Source organism: Brachycentrus maculatus, unplaced genomic scaffold, assembly GCF_059751285.1.
Source record: "Brachycentrus maculatus isolate JH-2025_06_01 unplaced genomic scaffold, ASM5975128v1 h1tg000216l, whole genome shotgun sequence".
Lineage (NCBI taxonomy): Eukaryota > Metazoa > Arthropoda > Insecta > Trichoptera > Brachycentridae > Brachycentrus > Brachycentrus maculatus.
The window spans coordinates 1,789,525-1,806,373 of record NW_028280967.1 but is presented as its reverse complement, the minus strand read 5'-3'; the positions used below and the strand labels follow the sequence as shown (position 1 = coordinate 1,806,373).

Genomic DNA, 16,849 nt, shown 5'->3' with positions numbered 1-16,849 from the left:
TCCAGACAGACTTTCAAATTCTTCTTCATCTTTGATGAGATGTCAATAAAAATAAATATAAAGGATTGTGTAAGACTCGTTTTGTGTTTATAACAGCCGATATAATCAATATTTTCATTCATCATTTTCTTTTGAAAAGTTGTCAATGAATGCCGTCACAGAAACGATGGAGTTATATTAATGTTGGTTTTATTGCTAAATTATTGGCGGCGGAACATTTATCATTAAGTTAAAATATAATATTTTTAGTGATGTTAAAACAAAGTTACGTTTTAATTATAAAATGGAAAATCACAAAGTTAGTGCTTCAAATAAAAATTATATGATTTTTTTGTTCACTTTTTTGCAAGTAGAATCGGTAAATTGATATATCACCTTGAATATTCGTATCTGACGAGGCTAAACTAAATACTTTTTACGTATTCTGAACGCAGAAAAAATAAAATAAATAATTTTATTGAAAAAAAAAAACAAGGTAATCGCCGTACTAAGCACAAAGAACGTAACCGACGATTTAAGGTGTTTTCAAAAATTTCAGTTAATTTTTGCAATAATTGCAATATTTATTCATTTATTAAACTTCTTGAACAGAACATATAAAATGTTATTTCATTAATTGATTCGGTAGTCACTTTGTGGTAATATCTATCAAATTTTTATTTAATTTTAACTTGGTAAATATGCGGAATGCATCGAATCAATAGATTTTAAGAAATAGTGGTATTTACATTTTCAACGAATTTTTCAAAGACAAAAAAAAAGTATTTGGAACTATAATTCTTTGGCGGTCTGGCAATAGTCCATCGCCGTAGTGTAATGGTCAGCACGCTCGGCTACCGTACTGGAGGTCCCGTATTCGATTCCCAGAGGGGAGGGTCAAATAAATATAAGTGATTTTTTCACTCTTATATTTATTCAATATAGCCTTGGACTGATACCGGAAGCGGAGGGCTGATCACCTTTCCTTCATGTGTTAACGATCAAGATAACACTGCGTTTATATGATGCAGTGCCCTATGCACCATTGGGGTGCGGATAAGGGTTTGAAAGAATGAAATTAACGGTAAAAAATAGTTTGTATTAAATGAAACGTAAGCTTACTAAATATATAATAAATTAAAAAGTATTATCTAGAGATGATTTAAATACGGAAATTTTATTAAAAAATAATAAAAAAAACTAAAAACATCGATAAATTTTTTTCTTCAAATATATCTAAAATTAGAAATCATTGTGGCAGTGAAACGATTCAACCATATTTTCAATAATAATTGCCATCACAAAAATATTGATGAAAAACCAAGTACCTACTTTAGACGAAAAAAATGGCAATGATTTTTTTACTATAGTTCAGTACATTGACTCCAATGTCAATGAGTAATTGTTCCGGATTTTATTATTATTATTAATCATCTCGATTCCACACCTTGAAAGTAAAGTGTGCGAGCCTCTAAGGTTTTGATACAAACAGTTTGTATTTTCACCTGTTTATGAGAACATGTACTCATAAACAGGTGAAATGAGAATAGTTCTCGAAACTAGTCGTGTTTACATTAATATTGAAAGCTGTCCCACCCCATTCCAAGATCTGATACAGAAGCATCTAGGCTACCTGACAGACCTTCCTTTTTTTTAAAATTTGATTTGTATACATTTATTTAAATCACAATTTATACATATTTAGAACTTTTTTTTTGCACCAAGCCATCTTGTGTGTCTTGTCGGTGGAGTTCTTTTTATTAACTAACTAACTAACCATCACGCCGCTTCCCCGCAGGAGTAGGCAGTGAGAATCGAACGCCACACCACTCTGTCTTTGCAAACATTCTTTGCCTCTTCTACATTCATGCATCTCCTCATACATACCCGACGATTATTACGACTCCTGACCCGGCCGCTTTCAAGTATTTGACATACCTGATTGTGCCAAGTTTTCCTCGGTCGTCCTCTGCTTCTTTTTCCAACTACATTCGCCTCATAAATTTGTTTAACCGTTCTTTCTTCACTCATACGCTCCACATGTCCAAACCATCTCAACACACCTTTCTTAATTTTATCGATAATGCTTATCTCAGCCTTACAAAACATTTTTTTATTGTTTTTAACGATTTTAACCTAATATACACACAAAAAAAGGAGAAAAAAACTAAGAATATGAACATTTTACAATTTTCATAAAATTAACTCTTGATCATTTACCCGTTTCTTTATTTTGCCTTTGTTCCATTTTTTATTTTGACCTCTAACCTCCGTCGGCAACAAATTAAAAATATTCGGAACTTTATATTGCAGTGTTTGACTCCCATATTTATTGTTAATTCCTTGCAAAGCAATTTTTAGTTTTTGTTTTATGAACTAAGTTGTATCCCGATTATACTGTGAATTGACATTTAAAAGCTCGTCATGAAGTGATGTTACTGCTTGTTATCGACGATCTTGCTTTCGATAATCCTGCCCTAAAAAGGAATCAAGTTTTGTTCGTACTTTTGAAGTTTACTGATTTATTTATAATCATCATCTCTCTAAAATTACAAAAATGCGTTTACTATCAACTGACCGGATTTTTTGTCCGTTATATCCGAAGTTCGTTAAATAGAGGTCCTTTATATGACAAGTTCGTTAGATCGAGGTTCTGCTGTAATTAAAATCCTCCACCGCTTTTCAACTGTAAATTTGCGAAAATGCGCTTCAATTCTTGACGTCATCTTGAAACGGCATTTACGAGTAGACATTTATCTATCAGATAAATCACGAAGACACACCCAACACTAATGGCAGTCATCTTGTAAACACATTTTTTTCGCACTCAGAAAATGAAGTAAGTACATTAAATATTATAAAATAATTATAATTTTGTCCGCCTCCGCAGTGTAATGGTCAGCACGCTCGGCTACCGTTCTGGAGGTCCCGGGATCGAATCCCAGGGGGGTCAAATAAATATATGTGATTTTTCACTCTAATATTTATTCAATATTACCCTGGACTGGTACCTGAAGAGGAGGGCTGATCACCTTTCCTTCATGTGTAAACGATCAAGATAACACTGCGTTTATATGAAGCAGTGCCCTATGCACCATTGGGGTGCGAATAAGGGTATTATTGTATTATATTTAATTATAATTTCAATAAAAACACAAGGTAAACAAAAGCAATTATTTTAAAAATAGTTAGTCTATTGCCAATCTGATAAAATCCAGTCATATATATAGCCAGTTGAATTAAATAAATTAAAATTATATAATTTCATAAATGGATTCGGCAGTCACTTTGTGGTAAAATCTGTCCATTTTTAATTTAAATTTAACTCGGTAAATACCGCTATTTCTTAAAATCTACTGTGATACGAGTTTCGATAGATTATGCATTATTTTCAAAGTTAGCATACGGTGTTTGTGGTATTTATTTAAATAGTGGTATTTACTAAGTAAAACTTAAATTAAAATTATAAAGTCCGCCTCTATAGTGTGGTAGTTAGCGCATTTCGCTACAGTGCTGGAAGTCACGGGTTCGATTCCCAGGAAGTGATTTTTTCACACTTTTATTTATTTTATATTACCCTGGGTTGGTACCTGAAGCGCAGGTCTGATAACTTTTTCTTAATATATTTAATGCTCTTTATAATACTGATTATACATTTACAAAGAATGAAAGAATAAAAATAAAAATAAAATAGAAAATAAAAATAAAAATAAATTAAAGAAGAATATATTAATATGCGTTCTGGAATAGTCTATATTATAAAAACAATTAAATAAAATTTGTGTCAGGTTGTGGTCCCTTGGTTAGTGTCGCGGACCCTCAAGTCAAGTTTCTCGGTTCGAACCCACTCTACCACAATTCGATACTTATTTCTAATAATGAGAGGCTTAGGCTCACAGAAATAGTATGAAATCGAAATATTTGTGTAAATAATAACACAAATATTTCTCTTTAAATTAAAAATAAAAACATTAAGCTTTTTAATAAATTCGAACTTGGGAACCATTTTTAGTATACCCTCCTCATTTTGGTGTTCAAATATGCACGCCACAGATAAAAAGAAATCATTCTATTTCATAACGGCCTGATAATTTTAATAAAAATTCTAACGAAAAAAGGCGCCGTTTGAATTTTGACAGCTCCGTGACGCGGGAATTTTCCGTAACTAGGAATTTTAATTGGCCGGTCAAAATTTGCGACAGTTTTGAATCAAATGAATAAGATATTACGTCAGAATGGAGACAATGGACGTCTTGTGTGTCCGAAAATACACGTGACCGCGTGGGAGAAACAGTGGGCAGGTACTTGAAGATGCTGCAAATGTCGTGGGTAATTAATTACACATATTTCGGTTTATTAATATGTTAAATAACGTTTTACTTCATGAAATTACTTATAACTGGCTTCTGGTGTGCCTTGCAGAAAAACTTGTTTACGTTCAAAATAATCTTTAAAATATATGTACAGCAGAACCCGGTTATAACGCGTCTTTTATAACGCAAATTCGGATACACCGCGGGTCTTTTTAGCCGTTTTAAGGCACCCACCGTAAAAAAAGCAGTGCAAGAAAAATTAAAATATACTTAAAAGAAATTAAGATTAAAGTAGATTATTTATCGATTTGGCATTTAATTTGTAGAACTCCATCATTTATATTTTCAACATTAAATCAATCACTGATTTTAAAGGTCTACTAAGTTGTACATTTTGTTAAAAAAATAAAATCCGTGACAATTGTTTCGCCTGTCACTGTCATAAATTACTGTAGGTAGTTTGATAATGCCTTAAAATGTAAAAATTATAATATTTTTAAAATTAAAATACCAACCAACATTGATTTTTTTTAAAGTTATCTAAAAATTATGTATTATCAACTATCGCTGGTAACAATTTTTTTATTTATATTTTAAATATATTTGCTGCAAAACTATGGTTTTTAAACATTTATTTTTCATAGAAAACCATGTAATGCCAACTAAAATTGTTGGGGACAGTAATTTTTAAAAAGTCGATCGAAAACGATTTAAAAAAAAATTCCAATCAGATTAACTATATTTTTTTTCTACGGCTTATGAAACACCTTTGATTACATTCCTACTTAGGCGTCAACGTTACCTATTACTGCGCGTAAGCGGCTTTACTTTTTATGTAGAAAATTATTATAAATTCATGTAATTCATAATCAAAACTTCTAGACAAAAACACTTGTTAATATTTATTTAAAATTGACGGCACGATGATGTCATACTATAACAAAATATAAATATTTAAATAAATAATAATGATAATAATAATAAATACCTGTCGCATGTTGGTGGCAGATGACTTCTATCCTCTCCTCGTACTACGGGCAGTAAAATTCCCACCGAAATGATCGAAATTACAACAGCCAACGAGGTGACGGTGTTGAAGAAAGAAGATGTTCTCCGACGGTTCGGAGCGCTATCATATCCCAACTTCTTGTTTATCTCGGAAAAATTTGAATCATCGCCATTTTTAAATATTTTAAAATAAAAAATATCACTAAATGAGTTTAAAGCCATCATAAAAAAATTATCAGAAAAAAATGGCTAAATATTGAGCTAATTAAAAAATATATATCACAATTGATTTAGTAAAAATATCACTGGAATTAACTATGAATTTTTATTTTATTATTATTTAATGTTCATTTATGCTCCCAAGATTTGTATAGTTTAATTTAAAATCATCGTTAAAAATAAATTAAAGCAAAGGCACACGTAAATCGCAACATTTTTTTAAAAAAACGAAATGCTAGCTTGAAAATAGCATATTCAAATAATCACTAATCACTCTTAAATTATTTAAAATTTGGCAGCACTGAATTTTGTCTATGATTTAGAATTCGCACTTTGAATTTTTCTCGTTTCGCGCGCTGTCACGTTTCGGCGCAGACTGAAGGGCGTTCGAATATGCACTCTGCTCGGTGCGCGTGCGGATCGGTTATTTAATCATTTTCTCGGGACACTTTTTGGCGGATGACGACCAAACTGCTCCGACCTACGTCGGCAGGCGAATGAGAGACGATTCGAACTTCATGTTGGATGCTGGCCGATTATGCAACGCAATCACAATCGCGCACAAGAGCGGATCTGAAAAAAGATAATAAACACACGTCAATTTGATTGGCTGAATAATACACAGAGGGGTTATCTATATTTTCCCTAATATGACACAAAGTTGGACATAAAGCACTGCACCGTGTCTAGATTTTTTTTCTTCTTTATTTTAAATTCTTTTGCATTTCACAATATAGTATGAATATAGGTACAAAAAATATTAAAAAAGATCCCAAAAAGGATTGGCCTGTGTGTGGGTACATTATATTTTTTATAAACCCTTATCCGCACCCCAATGGTGCATAGGGCACTGCATCATATAAAGGCAGTGTTATCTTGATCGTTATAACACATGAAAGAAAGGTGATCAGCCGTCCGCTTTAGGTACCAGTCCAGGGTAATATTGAATAAATATTAGAGTGAAAAAATCACTTTTATTTATTTGACCCCCCCTGGGAATCGAACCCGGGACCTCCAGAACGGTAGCTCGGCGTGCTGACCATTACACTACGGAGGCGGACATTATATTTTAGGTAACTAAATTAAATGGTTTTAATTTGTACCAGAATATGAAAACATCTGTCGTTTTCGAAACTAGTCGTAAATAAAAATAAAACTCGATAAAGTGGTATATTTAAGTGTTTAATTTTAATAAAATAATCATGTCATTCCACAAAGTTAATGCCGAATCAATAAGTATTATAAAAATTAATACATAAATTAAGGTGCATTTATTATTTACCTTGTACAAGTCAAGGTAAATTATTAAATCAAGTCATCTAAAAAACTGCCAAATCTACCTGCTTCAAATATATCTGAATTTATGAAAATACCTGAAAACGTCAGTTACCCCTTTTGCGGTTAGGACGACAGTAATGACGTCACAAAGGAAAGTCTTGATTTTCAGAAAATAAGTAGGATATTTTGTAAGGATTCTTTAGGCGTCGAGAGGCTTGTATATTTAGATAACGATTGTGTTTTCTGGGTTAGGTCACGTGGTGTTCGCACTTCTCATAGTCATCTCCCCAAAATTTTGAGTGTGTCCAAATGCTTGTTCACAAATCTGGGTTTCTCCACTTGGGAGCAGTATTTAAACACACTCAAAATGTTGTGAATAAAATAATTCAAATGAAAATCGTGTTTTCAGGCGTTTTCCAGCGTGTAAAATAATCCGGTTAGGATCTCGTGACGGGTTGTGGTCCCGTGGTTAGTGTCGTGGACTCTTGAGTCAGAGTTTCTCGGTTTGAACCCGCTCTACCACAATACCTATTTCTAATAATGAGCCGCTTAGGTTCACAGAAATAGTATGAAATTAAAGTATTTTTATAAATATTGTTTTTTTTTTTTAAATCTTGCATACATCCAAATAAAAGGATGCCAGCCAAATAAAAGCTTTACCAATCCCACCATAGATGGCTCTAGCGAACTCACATGTACAGTCTCATGAGATTAATGATAATATGTAGGAGTTCCAAAATTTGTAATAGTAGATATAAAAGTTATAACCAGAATTTCAGCTGAAAACCACCGTTACTATATTGAATGAATGCAGTGTTCTCTTGAGCGCACCTAAGACGGCCAATATAACCATGATATATTGGTTCATATATATAGAACTTCCAAGATTTTGAGTAGTGTGGTTGGCAATAATTGATAGAATTGGTGAATGTTACACGTGTGATCACTTAAACCAGCCTATGACGGTCGTCAGCCCCGTAATGCCCAGACTTCCATATTCTTCTTCGTCTTTGATGAGATGTCAAAAAATAATATGAAAATAACTCCTGTAATTGGGGATAATCCAGATTTTGTGAACAAGTATTTGGACACACTCAAAACGTTGTTAATTGTAAATTTTCACGTCACTGACAATCGTGGGAGCTCGGTTCGCGGCTGGGTTGACGATATTTGAAATTACACAAAATTTAAAGGTGCTCTAGAAAAGTTAGTAATGAACAAAGACTGCAAGGTTGGTCACAGTCAGCCATGTTAAAAATAAAAATAACCTACTAAAAAAATTAAAAGGTGTGACAGTTTTGGTGACACGCCAACACGTTACTTTTTGTCGACACGTCCAACGTATAGTGTAGGATCTGCAATATCGCTATTTAAAAAAAATAATAATAACTAATTGGAGATAATCCAGATTTCGCTCACTCCTTTCAAGAACGTCATAAATCAAAAGTCGTCAATTTTCAGTTGTGCATGTTTTCGGATTGCCCAGAAAATGTGCTATATCCCAGCAAAAGAGACATATTTTCAACTTAATATTTACTCGCTACGAAGTGTTGTTTTTGCATTTTGAAGAAAAGGTACTGTTTAATTATTTTTTTAAATATACTAAATATTTTTCAAATGGAGAAAAAACCTTCAGGTTTTACCTAAAAAGATCTATTGCACAGTAAAAAGTTCAATAAGTGGCTTGACATTTATTTTTAATACATTGTATTATATTTTTAAACTTTAAAAAGGATCTCCTGAAAAATCAAGTTTTTTTTATTTATGACGTTCATGAAAGGAGTGAACGATTTGTGAACAAGTATTTGGACACGCATTAAAAACGTTGTAAATCAATATTTGAATTATTTAAAAAATTAAAAACTCGCAATATACCAATTATTTTATTTCATTACACACGACTAGTTTCGAAAACTACAGATGTTTTCATCAACAGGTGAAAACAAAAACTAGCGAGATTTTCAAAATTCAGGTATATATAGAGGTAGGTTCGGTAACAACTATCACTATTTTAACAACGTTTTGAGTGTGTCCAAATACTTGTTCACAAATCTGGATTATCATCAATTATAGGAGTTATTTTCATATTATTAGTATTATGATTATTTCATATTATTCATGGGTAGAATTGGTGAATGTTACACGTGCGTAAAGTGATCACTTAAACCGGCCTATGACGGTCGTAAGCCCCGTAAATGTTCAGACTTCCATATTCTTCTTCATCTATGCTGAGATGTCAAAAAATAATATCGCGATTATAATTTTATACTCTTTTTAAAAATGCATTTTTTTTTAAACTAACTAAACTTCACACCACTTCTCCGCAGGGGTAGATAGAGATAATAGAACGCCACACCAATCTGTCTTTGCTAACAACCTTCGCCTCTTCCACATTTATGCATCTCCTCATACATACCCGCCGATCATTCCGACTCCTGACCTGACCACTTTCAAGTATTTGAACGACTCCCTACGGATAACACTGTACGAGTTTGCTTTTAAAAAAAATGGGTATTATTGCGATAATTTAATTGAATAAAAAAAATATGTTTTTTTTTCAATTTGTGTTAGGGAATCACTGATGTATTACTTATTTACTTATAACTCTTATCCGCACCCAATGGTGCATAGGGCACTGCATCGAATTGACGCAGTGTTATGTTGATCATTACTTACATGAAGGCAAGGTGATCACTCTTGCGCTTCAGGAACCAGGCCAGGGTAATATTAAATAAATATTACAATGTAAAATCACAAATATTTATGACGTATGTCTGATGTATAGTACCAAAAAAATATAATTTGATATTTTTTGCAGTTTCGACATATTTGTTGGGTTCAGTCTGCCGTACAAAAACGACAAATGGCTGTTAAAATACTAATATTTTAATTTGAATTTTTAAAAATATTCTATGTTAGCGTTGATAAATCGACATTTATCTTTTTTTTTTAAACCGCCTCGGTAAAATTCCAGTCTTTTTTATTACTTATTTTAAATTTAAGTTTTATTTGAAAAAAAAAACACTTTTTTAAAAATCTAATGTGTCACATGTTTCTATGTGCTCCGTATCATTTTCAAACACCGCAATGCGCGGGGAATGCATCGAAACACGTCCCAAATGTGATTTTTAAAAAAAGTAGCGGTTTACCAAGTAAAAACTAAATTAAAAACTGATGTTCATATTAGTGCTACATACGAGCATACGGTATACGCTCGTATACCGTCAGTGTGAATACCTGCCATCTTTTATTCAAACCTGCGCGGCGCGCTGTCATAGTCAGTGCGCGCGATGCGTTCTGAAGTTTTCAAACAAGATTTTCAAAACTACTTTAAATCAGGAGTACTACTACTTCGAACATATTAAAAAAAATTAAAACTTCTTCATTAAATACAATAAAACCTCCAATTTGGTTTATGTAATGCGTCTAATTTGGTTTATAAAACTTCCAATTTGGTTTTTGTAATGCGTCCAATTTGATTTGTAAAGAGTCTAATTTGTATTTGTAATGCGTCCAATTTAGTTTGTACAACGTTCAATTTGGTTTGTAAAACGTCCAATTTGAAGTGAAAAACCTGTTACAATTTTTATTTTTCTGTTTGAAAAAAAAACGCAAACGAATTTGAATAATAATAAAAACTCCAACTTTTTATAAAATACAATAAAACGTCGAATTCGTTTTGTAAAACGTCCAATTCCATTTGTTGAACATGCTATTTGATTTGTAAGGCGTCAATTCGGTTACTAAAACGTCCAATTTAAAGTGAAAACTCTGTGTATGTGGAAAATAGACCCCGCTTATTGCCGATTCGTTTAGCGCGGAATTTCGTTGGCACGTATTACCGCGCTAAGCGGGGTATTACTGTAAATACACGCACTTCCTACGTCCTACCACGAGATTGATGACGTACGAGTCGCTCCTCCGGAGTCACATGATCCGGTGATCAGTCTATCTTTAATAAATTGTATCAGATGACTGCACCAAAACAAATTAAATCCGTCCAGAAACAAGAGGAATGTGATCTATTTATTTTTTCTACGCCGCACTAAATATCTACGTCGTCTGTATACATTCAAAAGTAGTAAATTTCAATACTTTGTATTAATTATTAATTTTTATAATTAAAATGTAACTTTGTTTTAAAATCACTATAAATGTTTTATCATGACTTAACTATAATGTCTACCGGTTTCGAAGCTAACCGCTTCTTTAATAATACAAGACGGATTAATACTAAAACACTAACTAATTAAACAAAATTCAAAATATTCTGACGGTTAGGGAAAGAAGCTTGGGTAGATCTCAGGTGGCTTTTTTTGTGTTGATTGGCAGTCACAGTCAAAAGGGATCAGGGATGATGAGTGATTGGAAGCATATTTAATAACGGACTTTTAGCAAAATCATTTACTTGTGTATTTATTAGTTGTAAATTATTATTTTAATTTCTAATATTTCTATTTTATGAAAAAACACATAAAAATTAATTAAGTTATGACATTTTCAAACGAACGTGAAGATTAAATGGACTGACAAAAAAAAAATCAATCCGGTTGTCGAGTTTTTTTGCCTCACTTATATTCGATAAATTTATTGCGATTTTACCAGTTTGTGCAATAATCTAAAATCATCATTGTTTTTAGAAAATTACCGCCATGCTGTACTTCTAAGCAAAAAAATATATATTAAAAAAAAAACTATTCGTTTTGCTACACGAAATATTCAAATACAATTACTTCTTCTAACCCTTATCCGGACCTAATGGTGCATTGAGCACTGCATAATTAGAAGCAGTGTAATCTTGATCGTTTAATACACAACGGAAAGGAGATCAGCCTTGCGCTTCTGGAACTAGTCCAGGGTAATATTAAATAAATTTTGAAGTGTAAAAATAATTGTAAAAAAATAATTGATCCGCCTCCGTAGTGTAATGGTCAGCACGCTCGGCTACCGTTCTGGAGTTCGATTCCCAGGGGGGTCGAACAAATACAAGTGATTTTATCGCTCTAATATTTATTCTATATTACCCTGGACTGGTACCTGAAGTGGAGGGCTGATCACCTTTCCTTCATGTGTTCGATCACGATAACACTGCGTTTGTATGATGCAGTGCCCTATGCACCATTAGGGTGCGGATTAGGGTTTGAATGAATGAAAAATAATTGTAAAACAAACTCCCTCACTAAACACAAGTATCTACTTTATTAGAGAGGTAGAAACGTTATATTTGAAATGTTTTGTGTATTTATCAACTATTTTGTATTATTTAAATATGTATTTTGTAAACAAAATTCATAAAAATAAAAAATAAAATAAAAATGACTAATATTTATTTTCACCTCCGTCTTGATTTTTAACCTTGAACCGGTATTTCAAACACGGAGTAATAATTTATAGATTATACGAAAGAAAGGCTAGATTCGCGGTGAAAAGGTTAGAGGCCTTAAGACACGATCAGTTGGTAGTTCTCTTCCTAAAATCAAATCCCGTTTCAAGCGAGTTTTTCATAAAACAATAATGATGTGAATACTGTATTTTTTTTTAAATGTTTGTCTTTATACCTTCAATACACAGAAATATTTTATAACAATAACAATAAATAAACACGGAAAAATTAAAAAATACAATTTTGAAATGCCATTCCTCGACATACGTACACAAACCCCGAGTACAGAACGGCAAAGAACAATATGTTTTTAGAATTTGTGTAAGCAATGTACTGATGGAAATTTGGTTTATTTGACTTTCCCTAAATGTAATATATCCAATATCATATGGACAGTTCGGCTGTCCAAACTAAAACACAGTAAAGGACATTTTTTTTGTAGTACGTATTTTTGAATTTTTGGACTAAGTAGAATCTACTTAGTTCAAAAAAGTAAAAAAAAAAGTACTACAAAAAAATGTCCCTTACTGTGTTTTGAGTTTGGACAGCCGAGTTGTACTTGTGACTTTGTGTAAGGGAAGAATTAGGGGGATATTCGCAAGCACATAAATCATTCCACTGGAGACCACCGGAGAGGTCACAGGTCTGTTCACGCCCGATTTTTTGAAATAATGTATATTGGATATTTTTTTTAAACCAAAATTTTAAATTAAAAAAATATGTTTATATATTTTTTTTATTCCCTACCTTTCAATAACTCTTTTCTTTTCAAAACTATATTATTATTTTTAAGAAAAATTTATTTTTTAAATGTAAAAACGATGTTTTAAGAAGAACTGATAAAAATATTTTATAAATGCTAAGAAAATGAATTTAACATGTACTCCAAAAATAATTGTACGCAAAGACACGTTTAGCCTCTAGCGCAGCCGGTCATTTACTGAATTATATATTACGCGTACCACCTTAATTTCAACATACATATTTCATAATAAATAAAATAGATTTCTACTGAATTTTGTGACAATTCTGTGACACTTGTTTCGCCTTATTTTGGCATTTTTAAATGAAAATGCCATACCAAAGCGATAACAAGACTCGAAAAATCAGTGTTTGATTTTAACGTTTAATATATAAATTAAAATGAAGTTCTACCAATTACGTATTTTTAAATGTCCAAGTCCAAATAATGTCCAAATCTACCCTCTGATTGCAAACAGCTAAATATGGTATCCAACGTTTTGATCAATATCACTAGTCTGTTTTTGGTTGGTTGGAAGATAATGCTTTTAAGCAATAAGCCCGCCAAAGTAGTAATTTCTTTTCTGTACACGAAGTTTAAATAAAACGGCGGGTATGTATGAGGAGATGCATGAACGTGGAAGAGGCGAAGAATGTTTGCAAGGACAGAGTGGTGTGGCGTTCTATTCTTTCTGCCTACCCCTGCGGGGAAGCAGTGTGATGGTTAGTTAGTTAGTTTAAGTGTAAATAAATAAACGCCAAATCTTTAAATAAAATATATTTACATAGAAAAATATAAGGATTCGACTTTTTCGAGCGATTTACTCCAGTTTAGTGAGGAAATAGTAGACTTAGTGCCTCTGCAATACGGACGACCTTCAGGCCAGACATTGCAAATGCGAATCGCGTGATATGATTTACCGCCTCTAGCAATTCCTGCCAACAAACACAGAGTCGCTATCTCAAACAAGGTGAATGTAAAAATGACGAGGAATAAAGGCTGAGATCTCAAGCGTTCAAATCGGAACGCGGGCGGCCGCGCCAGGGGTCGGACGCGTTTCCGCGCGCAATTTTTTTTTGAAGCTTTTATATTTGAAAAAAAAGAAGAAGAAAAAAGTCCCTCTCCAAGCACCAGAGCTCAGTTTCTTTTTTTTGTAGAGGCTCAGCGCAACTAAAGTTAAGAGATTGTATTAAGTAGAAATGTACTAAATTGTGTAAAAAATGTGACTATTTTAAATTAAATAATTTTTTTTTTTTAAATTGACTAAAAAAAAGTATTGAAAAAATATTTTTACCATTTTTTTAACTTAATAAGTTTTTTCTTTTCAAAACCTTATATTTATTTCGAAAAAAACTTATTTTTACAATACAAAAACGGTGTTTTAATCAAAAAATGCAAATACGTTAAATGTTACCTGGGTTTGAAGAAAATTAGGTTGCGAGCAATTCATATATTTTTTAAACCTTTTCATCACCTCAATGGTGCATAGGGCACTGCATCATATAAACGCAATGTTATCTTGATCGTTATAACACATGATGGAAAGATGATCAGCCATCCGCTTCAGGTACCAGTCCAGGGTAATATTGAATAAATATTAGAATGAAAAAATCCCTTATTATACTACTTACTTACATATTTATTTGAACCCCCTACCTGGGTATCGAGCCCGGGACCTCCGGAACGGTAGCCGAGCGTGCTGACCATTACACTACGGAGACGGACAGATTATCCCGCCTTATTGTGTCGGGTTGTGGTCCCGTGGTCAGTGCCGCGGACTCTTAAGTCAGAGTTTCTCGGCTCGAACCCACTCTACCACAATTTGATACCAATTTCTAATAATGAGCCGCTTAGGCTCACAGAAATAGTATGAAATAGAAATATGTTTATAAATATTAAAAAAAAAACACAAATATTTCTCTTTAAATTTAAATAAACAATCGAAGACTTTAATCGGCGATTAAAAATAAAGCTAGCATAGCCGGTTTGTATGAAATAAAGATAAATACTTGTTAGAATATTAAATATAGGGTATTACTGTCAATTACATAAATAATATCGGTATTATGTAACGTATAGTGAAGCACAATATTCGCAGGCCTTCCTATATTCGTCATACTCGATATTCGGACATTTCAATGACGAAAAAAAAATGTAATGGGGAGAACAGAACAAGAACGGCTAAAAGAACGACGAACAGATCGATCAGAACCTAAAATCTGGTGGTGAAAAAAGTCTACGCAATCAGACATATCGCTCACTCATACGTCATAAATTAAAAATCGTCAATTTTCAGTTGGGCATGTTTTCGGAATGCCCAGAAAATGTACTATATCCCAGCAAAAGCGGGATAATTTTAACTTAATATTTACCCGCTACAGGGCAGAAAGTGTTGTTTTTGCATTTTGAAGAAAAGGTATTGTTTAATTATTTTTTTTAAATTTACAAAATATTTTTCAAATGGAGAAAAAACCTTCAGGTTTTACCTAAAAAGATCTGTTGCACAGTAAAAAGTTTAAAAAGTGGCTTGATATTTATTTGAAATATATTTTATTATATTTTTAAACTTTAAAAACGATCTCCTGAAAAATCAAGTTTTTTGATTTATGACGTTGTTGAAAGGAGTGAGCGAAGTGAAGGAAGCTAGGAGTGTTTGTCAAGACAGAAAAGTGTGGCGTTCCATCATCTCTGCCTTCCTCTGCATATAAACGATGTGATGGTAGTAGTTTTAGTAGCAGTAATAGTATTAAATTCTACTTAGTAAATACCACTATTTATTAAAATCCATTGTGACATGTGTTTCAATGCATTCCGCAACATTTTCAAACACCGTATGCGAAGCTAACATTTACTAAATAAAATTCAAATTAAAATTTTACCACAAAGTGACTGCCGAATCAATTAATGAAAGTCTTAATCTCTACTGTGACACGTGTTTCGATGCATTCAGCATCATGATTAAAAGCAGTGATTGATGATGATCCTAAATAGATCGAAACACATGTCACAATACATTTTAAGAAATAGTAATATTTAACGAGTAAAATTTCAATTACATAAGTATATTATTCATTCAAACCCTTATCCGCACCCTAATGGTGCATAGGGCACTGCATCATATAAACGCAGTGTTTTCTTGATCGTTAACACACGAAGGAAAGGTGATCCGCCCTCCGCTTCCGGTATCAGTCCAAGGTAATATTGAACAAATATAAGAGTGAAAAAATCACTTTTTTTATTTATTTGACCCCCCCTGGGAATCGAACCCGGTACCTCCAGTACGGTAGCCGAGCGTGCTGACTATTACACTACGGAGGCGGAAGTATTTTATAATTATTTTAATCTTTTTTTGATATATTTCTCTATTGCATTTTTCCAGTACCCTTTCCTATAACCTAAAATAAAATGTACATCCACACACAGGCCATGCCTTTGTGGGATCTTTTTTTGTATATAATGTAGTATTTTTTGTATATGTGATTATAATGTAATGTGAAATACAAAAAAAAATGATAGATTTCACCACAAAGTGACATCCGAATCAATTTATGAAATACGTAGACGAATTTCAGTTGGTTATCATTGGAAAAAAAATTGGTTGTCCGCCTCCATAGTGTAGTGGTTAGCGCGCTAGGCTACCATGCTAGAGGTACCGGGTTCGATTCCCAAGAGGGTCAAAATAAATATTAGTGATTTTTCACTCTAATATTTTTTTAATATGACCCTGGACTGGTACCTGAATCGGAAGGCTGATCACCTTTCCTTCGTGTATTTAACGATCAAGATAACACTGCTTCTATACGATGCAGTGCCCTATGCACCATTGGGGTGCGGATAAGGGTTAGAAGAAGAAGAAGATTATTGGAAAAACTGTTTCTATATTCGTCAGTCAGATTGTAAACGAATATGGAGATTTCACGGTATTTT

The 16,849-nt window shown here is 32.7% G+C and overlaps 1 protein-coding gene across 4 annotated transcripts in view; it reads right to left on the bottom strand.

Moving 5' to 3' along the window:
• Nucleotides 1–16,849, bottom strand: part of Treh (Trehalase) — a 127,209-nt gene that overhangs the window by 55,209 nt on the left and 55,151 nt on the right. For 3 of the 4 annotated variants that reach the window (XM_088264157.1, XM_088264156.1, XM_088264158.1), the window contains exon 2: nt 5,281–6,092. In XM_088264157.1, coding sequence (XP_088120283.1) covers nt 5,281–5,525 — 245 coding nt within the window. In that variant the 5' untranslated portion in view covers nt 5,526–6,092. Of the gene's footprint in view, nt 1–5,280; nt 6,093–16,849 lie in introns of those variants that run through there. The other variant, XM_088264159.1, reaches the window with a different exon arrangement.